A 21355-nucleotide genomic window follows, 5' to 3' on the forward strand; every position below is an offset into this window, starting at 1 on the left:
TAACCTTGGATGCTAGGCTTTAGAAACATGCCTTGCATTATTTTTTAAAGCTTCTTAATAAGAAAAAGTTGTATGCTTGTGTACATAAAATAATTCTATAAATAAAGAAATAATGTTAGAAGATCCTTGGCTCTGCCAATAATGTTTGGAAGCACATCTGAGCAAAGACTAAACATACCTTTGCATCAACATAGTTTGGTTCTGTTCTGTTCTGTTGATTTCCACCCTCCCTCTGAGCATGTTCATTGTACACACTCCAGAGAGCATCCTTACAAAATAGTGCTAAGCTTTGTATACGTGTAGATTCCTCTCTATATGCCTTTGTCTCCAAGGTGCAATATTGGTTGATAAACTTGCAATGTGCAAAGGTTCCCAGAAATCATTCCAGAGACAGCCAGGGATAGAATGTTTGTGTAAACTGAGTGTCAACGTGAACCAACAATCTTATTCGTACTCTGCCTCAAAGGACTTTGGGGCCTTGATAACATTGCTCATCTTCCAGACTTCAGTGACCTTATCCTTAAACCAGGTCTGAGAATCATTGCCACACAGATTTGTTGTGAAGATATAACTGGGCTTCCCAAGTGGTGCTAGTGGTAAAGGACCTGCCTGCCAATGCAGGAGACATGAGAGATGCAGATTCAATTCCTGGGTCAGGAAGATCCACTGGAGGAGGCCATGGCAACTCACTCCAGTATTCTTGCCTGGAGAATCCCAGGACAGAGGAGTGTGGTGGGCCACAGTTCACAGGGTCGCAAAGAGTCTGACACGACTGAAGAGACTTATCGCACACAACTAGGTGAGATAAGGTTTGTGCCTTATGAACAATTCCCAGGAACCATGTCTGGTTCTTGGGAATGCTCAGTCATTAGGAGCTGTTATTCTTAATGATTGAGTTACTGGCCTTTGGATCTTATTTCTGCTTAATAGAAAGAGTAACACCTTCTGGAATGACTTTACTCTTTAATTTCTGCTTATGTGTTCATGGTCCTTGGTGATTTTCTTTATATATATTATTTACAATATAAACTAAATTGTTCATATAAATAGTAGAGCAAAGAAACAAAAATCAAAAGAACGCAATAGGAATTTGGGGGAAAGTGTAACAGAGACATGTATCTGACGTTTCCACCAAAAGCAAGAAGAGAGAATAAAACACTTTTTTGTACTTTGATTTCATGTCCCCCACCCAGCAGCTTCTTTCCTGACCACGACCTTGTACACTTACTTGCCAGTCTGCCACCAAGACCTCTGGCCTTTTTCCTCAGCCCTCCCCACACTCTTGGCTTTTTTCTTCCTCTCTTTGAGGACAGGGCCAGTATCTCTTGTTTCTGCTCCTCTCATGCTTGTTATAGCCCCCTGACAAGTTAAATGAGTACTGATAATAATTCCTAACATTTGTGAAATCATTAACACATTTTAGCCCCTTATCTGACCATTTCCTGCTTAATCCTCACATTTCTGTTGTTATCCTTACCTGATAGGTTTAAAAACTGAGGCCCTGGGAGCTTGTCCTACTTATCAAGTAAGGGGCAGAGCCAGGAGTCAGATTTTGTGTGTGTCTGATTGTTTTTTCACAGTGTTTCAATTGTATAGTAAAATAGTAGTGTGTATTATTAAGCACAGATTTTTAATTTATCCTTCACCACTTTCCTTTTTGGTAACCATTAGTTTGTATTTTATGCTCTTGAATCTGTTTCTGTGTTGTAAATAAGTTCGTTTCTGTCATTTTTTAAGATTCCACATATAAGTGATCTCACACAGAATCGGACACGACTGAAGTGAGTTAGCAGCAGCAGCAGCATATGATATTTGTCTTTCTCTTCCTGACTTATTTTGCTTAGTTTCATAATCTCTAGGTTCATCCATGTTGCTGCAAATGGCGTTATTTCATTCTTTTTATGGCTGAATAATATTCCCGTGTGTGTGTGTCTGTGTGTGTGTGTGTGTGTATGTGTATACATCATATCTTTATCCATTCATCTGTCCGTGAACATATCTTGGCTATTGTAAGTAGTACTGTTGTGAATACTGTGGTGCATGCATCTTTTTGAATTAGGGTTTTTATGTTTTCCAGATATTTGCTGAGGTGTGGAATTGCTGGATCACTCAGTAACTCTTTTTCAGCTTTTAAGGAACCTCCATACTGTTTTCCATAACAGCTGCACCAATTTACATTCCCACCAACAGTGTAGGAGGGTCCCCTTTCCTCCACACCCTCTCCAGCATTTATTATTTGTAGACTATTTAATGATGGTCATTCTAACCAGTGTGAGGTGATGCCTCATTGTAGTTTTAATCTGTATTTCTCTAGTAATTAGTGATGTTGAGTATCTTTTCATGGGCCTATCGACCATCTGTATGTCTTCTTTGGAGAAATGTCTAGTTCTTCTTCCAATTTTTTTATTAGATTGTTTTTTTTTTATATTGAGCTGTATAAGCTGTTGTATATACAGAAATAGGCTGCAATTATATAGACTAGAAACAAAGTATCAGAAAGAGAAATAAAGGAAATAATCCCATTAACATCACATCAAAGGAAAAAAAGAAAATCTAGGAGTACATCTACCTAAGGAGGCAAAAGACGTTTAGTCCAAAACCTGTAAGACACTGATGAAAGTAATTGAAGATGATACAAACAAAAGAAAAGATATTCTGTGTTCTTGGATTGAAAGAATCAGTATTGTTAAAAATAACCATACTACCCAAGACAATTTACAGATTCAGTGCAATCTCTATCAAATTACTGGTGGCATTTTTCACAAAACTAGAACAAAATTTTTTTTTAATTTGTATGGAAACAGAAAATACCCCAAACAGTCAAAACAATCTTGAGAGAGAAGAATAAATCTTGAGGAATCACAGTCCCTGACTTCAGGCTATATTGCAAAGTTACAGTAATTGAAAAAGTATGTTGCTGTCACAGAAGCCAGACACATAGATTAATGGGACAGGATAGAAAACCCAGAAATAAACCCACACACTTATAGTCAATTAATCTAGGACAAAAGAGATAAGAGTATGTAATAAAGAAAAGACAGTCTCTTCAATAAATAGTGTGGAGAAATCTGCACAGTTCAGTTCAGCTCAGTCACTCAGTCGTGTCTGACTCTTTGCGACCCCATGGACTGTAGCATGCCAGTCCTCCCTATCCATAACCAACTCCTGGAGTTTACCCAAACTCATGTCCATTGAGTCGGTGATGCCATCCAACCATCTCATCCTCTGTCGTCCCTTCTACTCCAGCCTTCAATCTTTCCCAGCATCAGGATCTTTTCAAATGAGTCAGTTCTTCACATCAGGTGGTCAAATTATTGGAGCTTCAGCATCAGTCCTTCCAATGAATATTCAGGACTCTTTTCCTTTAGGATGGACTGGTTGGATCTCCTTGCTGTCCAAGGGACTCTCAAGAGGCTTCTCCAACACCACAGTTCAAAAGCATCAATTCTTTAGTGCTCAGCTTTCTTTATAGTCCAACTCTCACATCCATACATGACTCCTGGAAAAATCATAGCCTTGACTAGATGGACCTTTGTTGGCAAAGTAATGGCTCTGCTTTTTAATATGCTGTCTAGGTTGGTCATAACTTTTCTTCCAAGGAGCAAGTGTCTTTGAATTTCATGGCTGTAATCACCATCTGCAGTGATTTTGGAGCCCCAAAATAGTAAGTCTGCCACTGTTTCCACTGTTTCCCCATCTATTTGTCATGAAGTGATGGGACTAGATGCCATGATCTTAGTTTTCTGAATGTTGAGCTTTAAGCCAACTTTTTCACTCTCCTCTTTCACTTTCATCAAGAGGCTCTTCAGTTCTTCTTTGCTTTCTGCCATAAGGGTGGTGTCATCTGCATATCTGAGGTGATTGATATATGTCCCAGAAATCTTGATTCCAGCTTGTGCTTCATCCAGCCCAGCATTTCTCATGATGCACTCTGCATATAAGTTAAATAAGCAGGGTGACAATATATAGCCTTGACATACTCCTTTCCCAATTTGAAACCAGTCTGTTGTTCCGTGTCCAGTTCGAACTGTTGCTTCCTGACCTGCATACAGATTCCTCAAGAGGCAGGTCAGGTGGTCTGGTATTCCCATCTCTTTCAGAATTTTCCACAGTTTGTGGTGATCCACACTGTCAGAGGCTTTGGCATAGTCAATAAAGCAGAAATAGATGTTTTTCTGGAACTCTCTTTCTTCTTCAGTGATCCAATGGATGTTGGCCATTTGATTTCATGTTCCTCTGCCTTTTCTAAATCCAGTTTGAACATCTGGAACTTCATGCTTCATGTACTGTTAAAGCCTGGCTTGAAGAATTTTGAGCATTACTTTGCTAGCGTGTGAGATGAGTACAATTGTGCGATAGTTTGAGCATTCTTTGTCATTGCCTTTCTTTGGGGTTGGACATCTGCACAGCTACGTGTAAAAGAATGAAATTTGAACATTGTCTAATGCCATATACAAAAATAAATTCAAGATGAATTAATGACCCGAAGACCTGTAAGACAAGATACTTTGTCAGACAAGATCCTAGAAGAGAACTTAGGCAGAATAATTATTGACATTAATCACAGCAATATTTTCTTGGATCTGCCCCCTAAAATAATGGAAACAAAACCAAAAATAAACAAATGGGACCTAATTAAACATAAAAGTTTTGTACCACAAATGAAACAATTAAAAAAAAAAAACTGAGAAGACAACCTATGGAATAGAAAAAAATATTTGCAAATGATACAAATATTAATTTCTAAAATATATTAACAGGATTCAAATTAAAGAGATTCCCAACTCCCGAGCCTGAGCAGTGAATTGCTCTGCTTGTGATTTCAACTGGCTGTTGACTGTGGTCCATGAAATTGCTTCATATCATTATTTCATGTGTGCATGCACACCACACCCACCCACCCACACACACAGGAACAAAAATTTCAGAAGACAATATTACTCTTGGGCTGTGCTCTGATATCTTCTGTGCTACTAGTTCTATTCTAGTTCATTTAAAAGACAAAATGATGGTCACAAGGCACTAAATTGATTTCATGATCCATTGACTACACCTGCAGTTTAACAGACACTGCTTTTCATTGTCCCCTGTTGGGCTGGGCTCCTGGTCCATGTTAGCATCATATGAGGAACTTCACTCTTGTTCCAGATTCTTAGGGCAACTCCCCAAGGTTAACCCCAGTTTCCAATAAGCGAACTGAGTCTTGGGAAGATTAATAACTTACCCTGGGTCTAATAACTAGTGAACAATAGAATCAGAACTTAGAACTGTCTGATTCCAAACTTTTTTTTTTTCAATAAATTTTGTTGTTCAGTTGCTAAATCATGTCTGACTCTTTGTGACCCATGAACTGCAGCATGCCAAGCTTCTTTGTCCTTCACTATTTCCCAGAGTCTACTCAAACTCATGTCCATTGAGTCAATGATGCCATCCAACCATCCCATCCTCTATCACCCCACCCCCCCACTTCTCCTCCTGTTCTCAATCTTTCCTAGTATCAGGGTCTTTTCCAATGAGTCAGTTCTTCTCATCAGGTGGCCAAAGTATTGGAGCTTCAGCTTCAGCATCAGTCCTTCCAGTGAATATTCAGGGTTGATTTTCTTTAGGATTGACTGGTTTGATCTCCTTGCTGTCCAAGGGACTCTCAAGAGTCTTCTCCAGCACCACAGAGAAGAATTTGAAAGCATCAATTCTTTGGCAATGTTGTACTCATGAGATATTTTCCCCATTTTTTTTTTCTACCATCCCACTCAAAACTATAACAAGAGTGAATAATCATGGAGCAAAGTCATAAGATACTACTCCTACTGCCCTGTCCCTCATTTGGACAGTATCAGTTTGGAAATGTGTTATTCTCTTATATGTCATGGTCTAATAAGTGAGAGGAGAAAATACTCAAAATCATATCCCTCCCCGGCCAAGAGCCCTTTCTCTTTACAATGTCTTGCTGGCTCAGAGTTGGAGAAAGTGTGTTACTGTGATTATTTGAAGTTACTTGTCTAAGTACAGAAAACTTATGTCTCTCTTCCCCTGCCAAACAAGTAGGAAGCAATGATACTTGCATCTCAATACCTTGATTTAGGGAACCTAGGAAGCTGAGAGCAGACTCTGCAGAGGGGGAGCCCAGTGCTGTTTCTTTGAGTTGCCCCACTCAGGTGAGCCAGGCCCACATCATCTTCCCTGAATCCCTGCTCCCTGTGATCCTGGAAGCAATGATGAACTTCCAGGATGGTCTTTCTCTCTCAGAACTGAGGGAGATGTGATAACAGCAAGGACCTGGGTAGGAACCAGAGACGGGGGAGTGGAGATACAGCCCGTCCATCCTGGAGGGAGCTTTCAAAGATGAATACTTCTTAAGAAGTTATGCCTCAATTTCTGTTCAAAATTTCAGAAATAAGCAAAAATGAAATTTCTTCTTAAATAATTTCCTTAAACACAACAGGAAGCTGAAGTATGTGTGTTCTTTGTGCTCAGTAACTGAAGTAGTTAAATATGTCCCCCAGAAAGTACACCGATTGAGATTATATTCAGGAAGTAGCCTGCTTACTTGAATGGATCTGGAAACTGGAGGGAAGATGGAGAAGAGAAGGAGGAGGAAAATTGGGGACCAGCTTCCCCTCCTCGCGTGGCCACATCTTTTATGTAAAACTCATGGAGACAGCTGAAGGATGAGAAATTGCCTGCATGTTGGAATCTTAGTGTTTATAATTACAAAAAGTAACAAGTTTTTATAAAAATCTGAAGTAGAATGATGGTTATTCCCCTGACAAGAAACACTTAACTATTGTTTAGATGGTTGTTTAGTCTTTGATTCTAAATTCAAGAGTTTTAAGGGAGACCTTAAATTGGTCTTGGGATTTTTCAGTTCAGTTCAGTACTCATTCTGAAATATCCTATGACTAGTGATTTTCAGTTCTTTGGAGGTGTATTGGCCACTTAATCAACTTTGTGCGAATAAATCTTCCTTTATAATGTCTTTTTAATTGTGGAGTTTGCTCAGGGATACATCTTTTTTGGTGGCAGACCCTGAGTTTTCTGCATTCATTTCTCTCTGACCAGACTTAAAACTGAGACCATATTGAAGGAAGGTTTGGAAGGCTCCCTGAATATCATTCTTCCTCATGATTGGGAGAAAGAAATGTCTGTCTGTCTTCAGCTTTCTTCTCAGGCTTTTATGAAGTGAGGAGGAAAATCCATCCTCAAGTCCAGGCAGGATTTGAACATGGTGATTCTGAGCAGTTCCAGGCATTTGTGGAAGAGTCAGATCTTCTCTTGTTCCCACACGTGTGCATCCCCTTGTTTTACCCTCTTCACTGAAGGGAGCCAATTGGCCTCTTCACTGCTGCTCATATTCTTGTGACATGGCTTACTAGAACCTTCCAGAAGAAAATGTAAATGGCTTACATTAGCTTATGTAGAAGATTCTTTCTTGAAACTCAGAAGGAGGCATATATTTCCAGTAATTTTCTTATGGCTCCTCCAGAAGTAAAACAGGAAAAGCTAGTTAAATAATTTCATTATGACTCAGGTCACAGTGGGTTTCAGGTCATCCTGACCTTGCAGTTAATAATGAGGTTCTGTGAGGCAGGTGATCCTGGCGCACAGGTGAGAGAATGTGGGGATCGCCTGGTGCAGAATCAGAGGTGATCTCTCCATGAACAGAGGAGCTGCAAGCTCCAGGAGCTGGTGTTCCCCTTGGATGTGTGGGGATATTCATTTCACACATATGGAGAGATTCCAGGTCCTAGAAGACAGTCTGACCAATGGAGAAAATAGCTTAGTTTATTCTTAAGTGCCAATGTGTAAATATTTAATGGTTTGCTTTGAGGCACAAACTTCTACTAATCATGTTGTTGGTATATCCCAGTCACACCAGGATAGTTTCCCATGTAATTATTTTCTCAGTTTGTGTGTGTGTTTAAGCAGATATTTATTACTGGGATGGCATTTCTTTAAAAAATAAAATCTTCCTTTGTTTTCATTTTTTTTCTTAGGATAAAAAAACGTCAACACTTTCTTCTGCTAGTGTTCAGTAGTCTGGAAGATATTTTGTAGAATACTTTGTACAATGGAAAATTATTTTAGAGATACTGTTTTGTAAACATACAGTTGCAACATTATTATTAATAATTAATGAATTTAGATGTTTTGTATTTTAATTTTTATATTCTGTACACAGTGGAATAAAATGAAAAGAGGTTACAATAATAACATTCACTATTTTGGAGTATTTAGGAACCTGTTTTATTCACTGGAACAGTGAGGAAAAATCTGGATCCCTTTAATGAGCATATGGATGAGGAACTATGGAATGCCTTAGAAGAGGTAATTTATTAATAGTAACTGTAATTAACTTGTTATCATCAATATCTGTGTGTTTTCATTTAGAGCATTGCAGATAATTAAGGGGAATGTATCAGTTTCACTGACTTCACTTACCTCCTAGGAAAACACTGATGACATGCGTGCACTTAAAATGTGTGTATTAGATCACCAGCCCAGGCTGGATGCATGAGACAAGTGCTCGGGCCTGGAGCACTGGGAAGACCCAGAGGAATCGGGTGCAGAGGGAGGTGGGAGGGGGGATCGGGATGGGGAATACATGTAAATCCATGGCTGATTCATGTCAATGTATGACAAAAACCACTACAATATTGTAAAGCAATTAGCCTCCAACTAATAAAAATAAATGAAAAAAATAAAAAATAAAATGTGTGTATTGATGATGATGAAAATCAACAATATAATGCAACATGTTTTCACTTTAGCTTTTTCCCTGAAACCCTGAACAAATAAATACATTATCTTGTCCTTAGCAGAGTAGTCAATTAGATGTTAAAAACTCAATTAGATGTTAAATTCTACTAGTGACTTAGTAAATTAAAATAACTCCATTACACTCCAATATTCATTTTATTCCTCTGGCCTTAGGGAACATCTACTAAGTGGAGACAATAGTAGTTTTTCCTTATTAACTAAAAGATGTAAACAGGATCATACTAATAAAATGTAGAGGTATCATAGGAAAGTGTTTAGAAAGGTAAATTATATAGTCGCATTTGATAATGATTATTTATTGGCAAGTATGTCATTTTAGTACTGTAGCATTAATGCAGGTAACAGAACCCTGGAACATCTGCTCAGTTTTTATATGGATAGGTTTGTTCATTTCTAGAGAATTCTCTGTTATTTGTGTCATATTTCCCCTTGCCCCACTTCTTTGAATTTCTTTACCCTTGCATGAAAAAAAAAATTGACTATTAGATTGCTGTCATTTTGTATTTTAATACAAATTATTTTGTGTATTTGCACTCGTTTTATAAATCAATTCTCCTGATGGCAGAAACCCTAGACTTCTAAACCATAGAAAGATTTCTAATTTCTCCTAGGACCTAGCTCAGTCTTTTGCTTTTAAAAAGTAAAGATGAGCATTCCTATACATTAACAATGAAAGATCAGAAAGAGAAATTGAGAAAACAATCCCATCTACCATTGCAACAAAAATAATAAAAATACCTAGGAATAAACCTACCTAAAGAGACAAAACTACAAGGAGACAAAACTATCTCATAAAACTATAAGATACTGACAAAAGATAAAAAATGATGCAGAACAGATGGAGGGATATACCATGTTCTTGGATTGGAAGAAACAATATTGTGAAAATGACTATACTACCCAAACAATCTACAGATTCAGTACAATCCCTGTCAAATTACCAATGACATTTTTCATAGAATTAGAGCCAAAAATTTTACAGTTTTAATGGAAACACAAAAGACTCCAAGAAGCCAAAGCAATCTTAAGAAAGAAAAACAAAACTGTAGAAATTAGATTCCCTGACCTCAGAATATATTATTGAGTTGCCTGAAAAGTTTGTTATATAAGATTTTATGGAAAAACTTAAATGAACCTTTTGGCCAGTTCAATACAGAACTAGAGTAATCAGGTTGGTATGGCACTGGCACAAAAACAGAAATATAGATCAATGCGACAGGATGGAAAGTTCAGAGATGAACTCACACACCCATGGTCAACTAATCTATGACAAAGGAGGCAGGAATATACAATGGAGAAAAGGCGGTCTCTTCAGTAAGTGGTGCTGGGAAAACCGGACAGCTATGTGTAAAAGAATAAAATTAGAACACTCCCTAATACCGTATACAAAAATAAACTCAAAATGGATTAAAAACCTAAATGTAAGACCAGATACTATAAAACTCTTAGAGAAAAACACAGGGAAAACACTCTACCTAAATAACTACTAAATATTTGATTGATCTTTTCATTTCAGAGACGTTGGCATATTTCTTTAATCTTTTTTTTTGTTTGTTTCTTTGTTACACAGATCTGAGAGACTGGTCGTTCATGTTGTTTTGAATTAGTGTGTTTGTCATTTAGTGTTACCCTTTCAGGGAAGCTCTGAAATCTGTAATATACAGATGAGCCTTGACTATGAGCAGGCAGATTTGGAGATATGACCATTTCCAGCCAGTAATTCTGGTTTCTGAAGGATGTCACCCCTGAGTCTTTATACACCCACCCTGCTTTTCAGCAGTATGTGGATTTTGTTTTCTTTTTTTTTTTTTTTTCATTTATTTTTATTAGTTGGAGGCTAATTGCTTTACAATATTGTAGTGGTTTTTGTCATACATTGACATGAATCAGCCATGGATTTACATGTATTTCGCATCCCGATCCCCCCTCCCACCTCCCTCTGCACCTGATTCCTCTGGGTCTTCCCAGTGCACCAGGCCCGAGCACTTGTCTCATGCATCCAGCCTGGGCTGGTGATCTGTTTCACCCTAGATAATATACATGTTTTGATGCTGTTCTCTCGAAACATCCCACCCTCGCCTTCTCCCACAGAGTCCAAAGACCAATACAGTATACTAACGCATATATATGGAATTTAGAAAGATGGTAACGATAACCCTATATGCAAAACAGAAAAAGAGACACAGATGTACAGAACAGAATTTTGGATTTTGTTTTCTTAAATTGGGTTGATTGCTTCACCTTCTCCTCCCTGAAAAGCAGTGCACTTCTGATTTCATTTAAGTTTGTGAGTCTTTTACAGTAAAATTCTACAAGAGAAGAGGTGTGTAGAGCTGTTAACCATTAAATGTGAAGAACAATAGGATGATCCACTACTCTTGAATTCATAGGACAAATTTAATGGTGAAATTGGGACACATCTTAAAAAAAATAACTGGAAGTACTAGTAAATTATTTTTTTGTTTCCCAGATTGAGATTTTTTTTTCACAGATTCTCAGGTAGCATTACTCTAGAATTTTAGAACATATTGTTTCATGAGCAGAGAGGTAATGTTAATCTAAATTATAAAAATGCTGAAGTGGTAGATAATACTAAGATCTACTTCTATTTAAACTACATTTGGGACTTTCTATAAAAATAAAGAAACGTGAGCTTATTTCATGAAGTGAAGTATGTGGTTTCCATGTATTGCTTCTGGAATTAACCCTGTTAACTTTGATGATACCACTTAAAGAAACCATCCCATCGTTATGTTTCTCTAGGAATTGATTCCATATGACTGTTTTAAAGAAAATGTACCAAACCTTTCATTGAAAAACATACAAATGTGATAAAGAAATAATTCCAAGAGAATCTGAATAAAGGGGTGATTTATCACTCTAAGTTATTGTTGTTCAGTTGCTTAGTCACATCCAACTGTGACCCCATGGACTATATAGCATGCCAGGCTTACCTGTCCCTCACCATCTCCTGGATTTTGCCCAGGTTCATGTCCATTGAATTGATGATGCCATCCAATCATCTCATCCTCTGTTTCCCTCTTCTTCTGCCTTCAATCTTTCACAGCATCAGGGTCTTTTCCAATGAGTCAACTGTTTGCATCAGGTAGCCAAAGTATTGAAGCTTTAGCTTCAGCATCAGTCCTTCCAAAGAATATTCAGGGTTGATTTCCTTTAAGATTGACTAGTTTTATCTCCTTGTTTTCCAAGGAACTCTCAATAGTGTTCTCCAGTACCACAGTTCAAAAGCATCGATTCTTCAGCGCTCTGTTATTGTCCAGCTCTCGCATCTGTACATGGCTACTGGAAACACCATAGGTTTGATTATACGGACCTTTATCAGCAAAGTGATATCTTTGCTTTTTTTTTTTTTTTTTTTATATCTTTGCTTTTTTAACACACTGTCTAGTTTTGCCATAGCTTTCCTGCTAAGAAGCAATCATCTAATTTCAAGGCTATAGTCACCAACCGCACTGACTTAAGGGTCCAAGAAGAGGAAATCTGTCACTGCTTCTACCTTTTCCCCTTCTATTTGTCATGAAATGATGGGACTAGATGCCACGATCTTAGTTTTCTTAATGTTGAGATTTAATCTGGCTTTTTCACTCTCCTCCTTCACCCTCATCAAGAGATATCACTAAATCAATGAAGTCAGTTTTTAAGTGAATCAAAAACCCTAGTTATTAATTTGTATGTGATGCCTAACTGGATATGTGAACCCAAACTCACAGAGTTAACCTGAAAATGAATAGGAGGGAACCACTATGTTTTCCTCTTTATGAACTTCAATTAAGAGGAAAAGATGGCCTAAAAAATTTTGTTAAGTCCTCTAGTTCTGTTTCGTCCTTCTTCCTTGGCAGAGATGGATATTCAGAAGGAAGACAGTCCTATGGATGCTGCCTATCTCATCTTGGTTATTTTTAAAAATATGCTGAAAATACATTTTTCATGTACTGAAAACTTGCCAACTTACTGTAAACTGATGAAAGTTCATCAGAAATTCATGCTGATTGGGATGCTAAAAAGCAAAGGCAGCTCCAAAAATATAACATGAGTAGTGCCTGAGGATGAAGCACTTTATCACTCATAGGTTAAAAGATCACAGTAGATAAAACTCTGGAAATGAATCATTGATATGTTGCTTCTGTTAAATCCCACCTTACATACTGGGATTTGGAATTAAGAGTATAGTATGGGGGCTTCCCCAGTTGCTCAGTGATAAAGAGTCTGTCTTCAGTGGAGAAACGGGATCGATCCCTGAGCTAGGAATATCCCCTGGAGGAGGAAATGGTAATCCACTCCAATATTCTTGCCTGGGAGGTCCCATGGACAGAGGAACCTGGCAGGCTACAGTCTGTAAGGTCTACGACTTAGCACTAAACAATAACAAAAATGTCGTGTCAAAACTGGGAAGAAATCGTACTTTTAAATGTCTGACATTGATAGTGTCTCTATTAGGACACAAGTGTGTCTCATCACACAGGAAACCAAGATACAGAAATCTGGGCATCAGCAGCCTCTGCATCAGGAACCACGTGGTTCAGTCCTTGTGGTGGCAACAGGTCACGTCCATTTCCCCGGGCCTTGTATTAGGTGAACTTCCTTTACTGCTGGTCCTGCTCTAGTAAAAGCTCTTCCCCATCTGTTAATTGCATTTCAGTGCCTCCTTCTGGCCCACACCAGATTTTCTCTTTGAAAAGTAAGAAAGTTCCACAAAATTTGGAAACCACCTGACATCTGTGTTCACCTCCTGTGAGGGACTTTAGTACCTACTACTCATAGCACACACAATGATGATAGAAACTGGGTGCCTTATAAGTTCAGTTTATTATTTTTCACTTGTGCTGTATTCTGTTATTTTCCCAAGCTCAAAAACAATCTGAAGTATTCTATACTGATATGTATAGTTTTGAATAGTAGTTATTTGCTCTATTTTCTTTAAATTATAACTTTTTCAGTGCTTTTCTTTGTTTAAAGTGTGATATGATATCTTAGAGCCAGTTAATTGTTATAAGAATATATCCTTTTTATAATTACACTTAATAATAAAACAGTTTTATATATAAATTATTTATCCATATGAATTTAGTTTCTAATTTACAGGAACAGATATGTCACACAAATAGAGTCACTTATGCCTTCATTCATGTTGTTGCTATTTGTCGTGTCTGACTTTTCTCCAACCCCATGAACTGTAGCCCGCCATGCTGCTCTGTCCATGGGATTTCTCAGTCAAGTATACTGAAGTGGGTTGTGATTTCCTTAGCCAGGGGATCTCACCCAGGATCGAACTCAAGTCTCCTGTTTGGCAGGTGGATTCTTTACCACTGAGCCACCAGGGAAGCCCACCTTCATGTAGCCAACAAATATCTACTGAGAGCTTGTTAGGCAATGTTGCAGATTCTGGGGCTGTCACAGTCATCAAGAGACAAAATGTCTGTCCTTTTGGAGCTTAAATTCTCCTGGAGAAGTTGAAAATCAAGCCAATGCGTATGTAAAAAAATCTCAGTGCTGATATATGCAAAGGAGAAAAGCGAGGCAGAACTTGAAGAGGGACGAGCTGATAGCATTATTAATAATGGGCAATATCTGTCGATCTGTTACAAATTCTACATGCACTAACACATTCTTAACATTGTTAATATTCTTAAACAATGTTAGGAGGTACACACCTTTATAATTGTGATATTATAGTTCTACTTAGAGTTTAGGAAGCTAAGATAGAGTAGGTTCAGGAACTTGCCCAGTTGGCACAGCCAGGCAAGACTTATCCCCAGGCTGCCTGGCTTCAAGTCTCCAATTTATTTTTGCTTGGCTGCAAAAAAAATAGTCAACAAAAGAGTCTAAAGTGTGGTACTTTGGTGCAGTCTCAAAAATGACAGAATGATCACAGTTCATTTCCAAGGGAAACCATTCAGTATCACAGTAATCCAAGTCTATTCCCCAACCAGTAATGCTAAAAAAGCTGAAGTTGAACAGTTCGATGAAGAGCTAGAAGACTTTCTAGAACTAAAACCAAAAAAGATGTCTTCTTAATCATAGGGGACTGAAATGCGAAAGTAGGAAGTCAAGAGATACCTGGAGTAACAGCCAAGTTTGGCCTTGGAGTACAAAATGAAGCAGGGCAAAGGCTAACAGAGTTTTGCCAACAGAACGTTCTAGTCATAGCAAACACCCTCTTCCAACAACACAAGAGACAACTCTACACATGGACATCACCAGATGATCAATACCGAAATCAGATTGATTATATTCATTGCAGCCAAAGATGGAAAAGCTCTATACAATCAGCAAAAACAAGGTGGCAGCTGACTATAGCTCAGATCATGAACTCCTTGTTGCAAAACTCAGGCTTAAATTGAAGAAAGTAGGGAAAACCACAAGGTAATTCCAATATGACCTAAAATAAATGCCTTACAAATTATACAGTGGAAGTGACAAGTAGATTCAAGGGATTAGTTCTGAAGTGCCTGAAGATCTATGGACAGAGGTTTGTAACACTCTACTGGAGGTGGTGAACAAAGCCATCCCCAAGAAAAAGAAATGCAACAAGGCAAAATGGTTGTCTTAGAAGGCTGGCTTTACAAATAGCTGAGAAAAGAAGAGAAGCTAAAGGCAAAGGAGAAAAGGAAAGATATACTCATCTCAATGCAGAGTTCCAAAGAATAGCACAGAGAGATAAGAAAGCCTTCCTAAGTGATCAATGCAAAGAAATAGAGGAAAACAATAGAAAAGGAAAGACCAGAGATTTCATCAAGAAAATTAGCAATACCAAGAGAACATTTCCTGCAAGGATGGGCACAATAAAGGGCAGAAATGATATGGACCTAACAGAAGCAGAACAGATTAAGAAGCGGTGGTAAGAATATATGGAAGAACTATTTTTTAAAAGGTCTTAATGACCCAAATATCTACAATGATGTGATCACTCACTTAGAGACAGACATCCTGGAATGCAAAGTCAAGTGGGCTTTAGAAAGCATCATGATGAAGAAAGCTAGTGGTGACAGAATTCCAGCTGATCTATCTCAAATCCTAAAAGATGATGCTGTGAAAGTGCTGCACTCAATATGTGCAGCAAATTTGCAAATATGCAAATTTGGAAGACTCAGCAGTGGCCACAAGACTGGAAAAAGTCAGTCTTCATTACCATCCCAAAGAAGGGCAGTGCCAAAGAATGTTTAAATTACCACACAATTGCATTCATTTCACATACTAGCAAAGTAATACTCAAAATCCTTCACGCTAGGCTTCAATAGTACATGAACCAAGAACTTCCAAATGTACAAACTGTGTTTAGAAAAGCCAGAGGAACCAGAGATCAAATTGCTGACATCCATTGGATCATCAAAAAAGCAACTGAATTCCAGAAAAAAACATCTGCTTCATTAACTACACTAAAGCCTTTCACTGTGTGGATCACAACAAATTGTGGAAAATTCTTAAAGAGATAGGAATACCAGACCACCTTACCTGCCTCCTGTGAAACCTATATACTGGTCAAGAAGCAGCAGTTAGAACCAGACATGGAACAACTTATTCCAAAGCAACAATTTGAACTGGTTCCAAATTGGGAAAGGAGTACGTCAAGGCTATATGTTGTCACCTTGTTTATTTGACTTATATGCAGAGTACATCATGTGACATACTGGGCTGGATGAAGCACAAGCTGGCATCAAGATTGCTGGGAGAAATATCAATAACCTCAGATATGCATCTGACACCACCCTAATCGTAGAAAGTGAAGAGGAACTAAAGAGCCTCTTGATAAAAGTGAAAAAGTAGTGTGAAAAAGCTGGCTTAAAAATCAACATTCAAGAAACTAAGATCATGCCATCCTGTCTCATCACTTCATTGCAGTAGATGGGGAAACAGTGGAAACAATGACAGACTTTATTTCCAAAATTACTGCATATAGTGACTGAAGCCATGAAATTAAAAGATGGTTGCTCCTGGGAAGAGGAGTTGTAACAAACCTAGACAGAATATTAAAAAGCAGAGACATCACTTTGCCGACAATGTCCATGTAGTAAAACCTATGGTTTTCCCAGTAGTCATGTACCAACTTGAGAGTTGGACCATAAAGAAGGCTGAGCACTGAAGAACTGATGCTTTTGAACTGTGGTTCTGGAGAAGATCGTTGAGAGTCCCTTGAACAGCAAGGAGATCAAACCAGTCAATCCTAAATGAAATCAACCCTGAATTTTCCTTGGAAGGACTGATGATGAAGCTGAAGCTCCAATACGCTGGCCACCTGATGTAAAGAGCCAACTCATTGAAAAAGACCCTGATGCTGGGAAAGATGAAAGGCAGGTGGATAAGGGTACAAAAGAGGACAAGATGGTTGGATGGCATCACCAACTTAATGGACCTGAGTTTGAGCAAACTCCAAGCAATAGTGAAGGATTAGGAACACTGGTGTGAGTGTTGGGCATGACTCAGCGACTGGATGACAATATGCTGGGGGATAAAGGATGTTGTGTTTTATTTTTCATGTGTTTTCATTCACTACAATGCATTTATGACACTGAAGGAAAAAAAGCACTTTACTGGTCCACTATTTATAGGATTCAACTTGGGAAAGAACCATCATCAGAATGGGCTCCAGGATTACTAATGTATAAGGGGCAGTTTGCCATTGCTTGAACTTGCATATATTAAACTTTAGAAAATAGTAAAGGGCCAATAAGCTTATATCTTCAGAGAAACAAATTTTCTGTAAAATTTTTGAAAGTTCTTCTCTGGTGTACCAACTCCTATGCAAAATGTACTTTGGGAAACTTGACTCAACCATACAGATCCCTTTAACTTTTCTGTTTAAATCACATTGGGAGAAATAGCTTTACTTTTTCAGAGACTTCCTTAGCTAACCCCTAGGTGTGGTTTCAGGTGGATATCCTGTGATGGGAATGGGGGACACTGAGGTCTTTCTGTCCTGAGTTGACTCCACCATCTTTCTCAGTGAGCATTCATTGGAAGGAACTCTCCCCATCACCTAGCTGTATATGTAAGATACGTAAGAAGTCCTGAGGATGTCAAAGCTCTAATGTCTAAGACGCTTGTCTACTTCAGGAACAGTTTGCTTAGAAAAATGTCATTCTTTCTGTATCCACAGGTACAACTTAAAGAATCCATCGAAGGTCTTCCTGCTAAAATGAATACTGAATTAGCAGAATCTGGATTGAACTTGAGTGTTGGTCAGAAACAACTGGTGTGCCTTGCCAGGGCTATTCTCAGGAAAAATCAGATATTGATTATTGACAAAGCTACATCATATGTGGATCCAAGGTATGGGGCTGTTCTCCAGGAAATCTTGAATCTAACTTGTAAATGTGGTAAACGGAAAATATTTAGTGAATCTTCAAAATGTGTCTAAATGCCGTCTTGGCCTCATTATCTGTTGATAATATTAGTTCCAGAAAACAAAGGAAAAAACTAAGACATGCTATATGGTGTTAATGTTGTTTTGAGGCACCCCAAGAAAGCTGAATTACTAAATCCACCTCCTGATAGTTTCAAGCCATTCTGAGGGAAGACTAATTTTCCATCATTTTATGAAAAAATAGTAAATTTCTAAGTAGACTTTTTATACTTAGTTTTTAAGGAATAAGACTATATGTTAAAGTATTGATTTTTAAAAACATAAATCTTAAGTCTGCTTTTCCTGTCTTCACTGAACTAAATCAGCTTCTTTGTTTCTAGAACTGATGAGTTAATACAAAAAAAATTTCGTGAGAGATTTGCCCAGTGCACTGTGCTGACCATTGCACACAGGTTGAGCACCATTATTGATTGTGAATGGATAATGGTAAGACCCTCTCCATTTTAGTTGTTTATGTTTTATGAAATGTTTATGTTTATGTTTCATATGTTTTACAAAAATTTATGTTTAATTTTCAATATATCCTTCTGTGTAAAATTTTATAGGAATGTCCATTAATTTTTCTCTTAGTTTTTTCTCATTCCTGAAAATTACTCAAGTACTTAACTATACTTTTAGAATGTACTATTAAATAATATATCCAATAATCTTATATTTTCATATTAAAAGTTTATTTGAATTGTCATTTTTATGATGGCCAACTGTTAAAATATTCCAAACCCAAGTTATAGCTCCATATTTTAGTGGGGCAGAACATAGTCATTTTCACTGTATCATAGTCGTTTCAGCATTTTTGGATTCTCTTATCAAAAAATGTGACTCTAATTTAGACTGCCAGGAGGTTGATGGCTAAAGTTGAAGAATTTCTCAGGAGTCCATGAGAAAAGGCCTAGTGAGAAAAACAGTACTTTAACTGAAAGGACTGAATATATTAGAGGGCTAGATGTTCTTTATCTTTCTGGCTTACTTCACTCTGTGTAAGGGGCTCCAGCTTCATCCATCTCATTAGGACTGGTTCAAATGAATTCTTTTTAATGGCTGAGTGATATTCCATGGTGTATATGTACCACAGCTTCCTTATCATTAGAGGGCTAGAAAAATGAAACACTGGGGTAATGATTTTAGAAAACAGCTACCATATCCTAGGACAGATCTCCAGACCTGAGAACTCAGAAGAGAAGCCCTAAAGAATTGATGCTCAGACCTCTGAGGAGAGGTCACTGCCCGGTTGCTGGTCATATTTGTGAGGGGGCAGGATGGGGCTGGTTCTCTGTGTGCTAATAGCTGGGAGCGGAGTCAGGTCCCAGTGCTGAGGTGATGCTAGTAGCAGAATCAGGTAGAACATTAGCTGTGTTTCCCACCTTCAGTCTCCCTCTAGTGCCCCCTACTGGCAGGGCCTAACAAAGGTCACCTGGCAAAAGAGTCTCTGAACCCTTGCAGTGACTTGCAGAGATGCAGCTTCTGCATCACAGATGAGAGTTTGGAAAGAAAGGCAAATCAGGGGTGAGAGACTGAATAAACAACCAATGAGTCTCTTACACAGTAGCTCTGTTCTGCACACAAGGCAAGCTCCAGGCTTTGGTCTCTGGTTATCTGTCTAGTATCTTCCTTCCAGGTTTGGTTGGCTCTTTCTTCCTTAGTAACTTAATATTTCCTTCCTTAGCTTTATTTCCTTCCTCCATTTATTCATTTTCTCTCTCTTTTTCATTTTATCTCTTTCTTTGTCCTTTCCCTGTATTGTTTGCTCAGTTTCAATAAATGTTAGGATGTGGCTTTCTAAATAAAGATACACATTCCTCAAAGGAAAAATTTTGGCAGCAAATAATCTTAAGGAATGCAAGATACTTTAAGGTATTTTGATGGTTCATACAAAACAGGTAATAGTCACTAATGAGTGATCAGTAATATCCACAGTTCCTTATGTCTAAGGATAGTAGTACCATCTCTTTTGATTTCTTTGGCAGCTTCTGGAATATCACCTACTGTCCTACTTCATGTGCATGTCAGATGGGATCATCAGTGGGGCACTAAGTAGATACCAGGCTGTCAGCATTGAGGCAGTGCCTATAGGCTCACTCCCCAAGCTGGACATGCCTCCCTCTGGGGAGACAGACGACAGGAGTGTGGCATCCCCAACCAAAGGGATGCTCTAGGCTCCAAACAGTGTGTCTGGTTACCTGGACTAGACATCTCAGTAGGAAGCAGACTCCACCTGCAGACTTTCATGAGAGATGGAGTGGCATTCGAGATTGCCCAACAGTGACTCTTAATTTCTAGAAACTCTTTGTAACAGCATCCTTAGTCCTTCATTTTATGTTCTTGAATGATAATTGGAAAAATAAACTTTTATTTCTAGTTTTTACCTGTCACTTTATTGTTCTTATCTCTCAACGTTGTATTTCAAAGACTGTCCCCCAGAGCATCATTTTTCCATAATAAATAAATGATGCTGTGAAATGTACCTGTTTCAAGCCCTTTGTCAGGCTTTAGACATAGCAGCAGAAAGGTGGCTTGATCTCCAGTTCAGTTGAAGGTCTGTTAAATTAAATTCTTTGTTCCTAAATGTACCCTGAAGATTTATTTTTGGTTTTTGATATTATAGCATTAATGACATTCATGGTAGCAGATCCTTTTTATTATCTAATTCTTAGAAGTACTGTCAGCTTGAAATGTATGGTTGGTTAGGGAAACTGAAGAAGGACAGAATTAGGAGGACATGTCACCTGGTCAGTCCTAAAGAGTTATCACTCAGCACCTGATCTGCAGATGTGAACATCTATATCCTCTGAACCAGTCAGCTTTGTTGGTATTGTCAAAATACATTCATTTTTTTAATGCTCTACTTATCGATTTGTTGTTCAGTCAGTCGTGTCTGACTCTCTGCGACCCCATGGACTGCAGCATGCCAGGATTCCCTGTCCTTCACTATCTCCCATGGCTCACTCAAACTCATATCATTTGAGTCAGTGATGTCAGCGAACCATCTCATCCTCTGTCGTCCCCTTCTCCTGCTCTCAATCTTTCCCATCATCAGGGTATTTTCCAGTGAGTTGGCGCTTCACATCAGGTGGCCAAAGTATTGGGGCTTCAGCTGCAGCATCAGTCCTTCCAATGAATATTCAGGGTTGATTTCCTTTGGGATTGACTGGTTTGATCTCCTGCAGTCCGGGGAACTTTCAAGAGTCTTCTCCAGCA

At 38.3% G+C, this 21355-nt stretch overlaps 1 protein-coding gene across 2 annotated transcripts in view; it reads left to right on the plus strand.

Moving 5' to 3' along the window:
- Nucleotides 1-21355, plus strand: part of LOC122447477 (ATP-binding cassette sub-family C member 4-like) — a 1659665-nt gene that overhangs the window by 1255181 nt on the left and 383129 nt on the right. Inside the window, exons 27-29 of one of the 2 annotated variants that reach the window (XM_043478123.1) lie at nt 8236-8325; nt 17894-18066; nt 18481-18586. In XM_043478123.1, coding sequence (XP_043334058.1) covers nt 8236-8325; nt 17894-18066; nt 18481-18586 — 369 coding nt within the window. The remainder of the gene's footprint in view (nt 1-8235; nt 8326-17893; nt 18067-18480; nt 18587-21355) is intronic. The other variant, XM_043478130.1, reaches the window with a different exon arrangement.

This window comes from Cervus canadensis, chromosome 9 (genome assembly GCF_019320065.1).
Source record: "Cervus canadensis isolate Bull #8, Minnesota chromosome 9, ASM1932006v1, whole genome shotgun sequence".
NCBI lineage: Eukaryota > Metazoa > Chordata > Mammalia > Artiodactyla > Cervidae > Cervus > Cervus canadensis.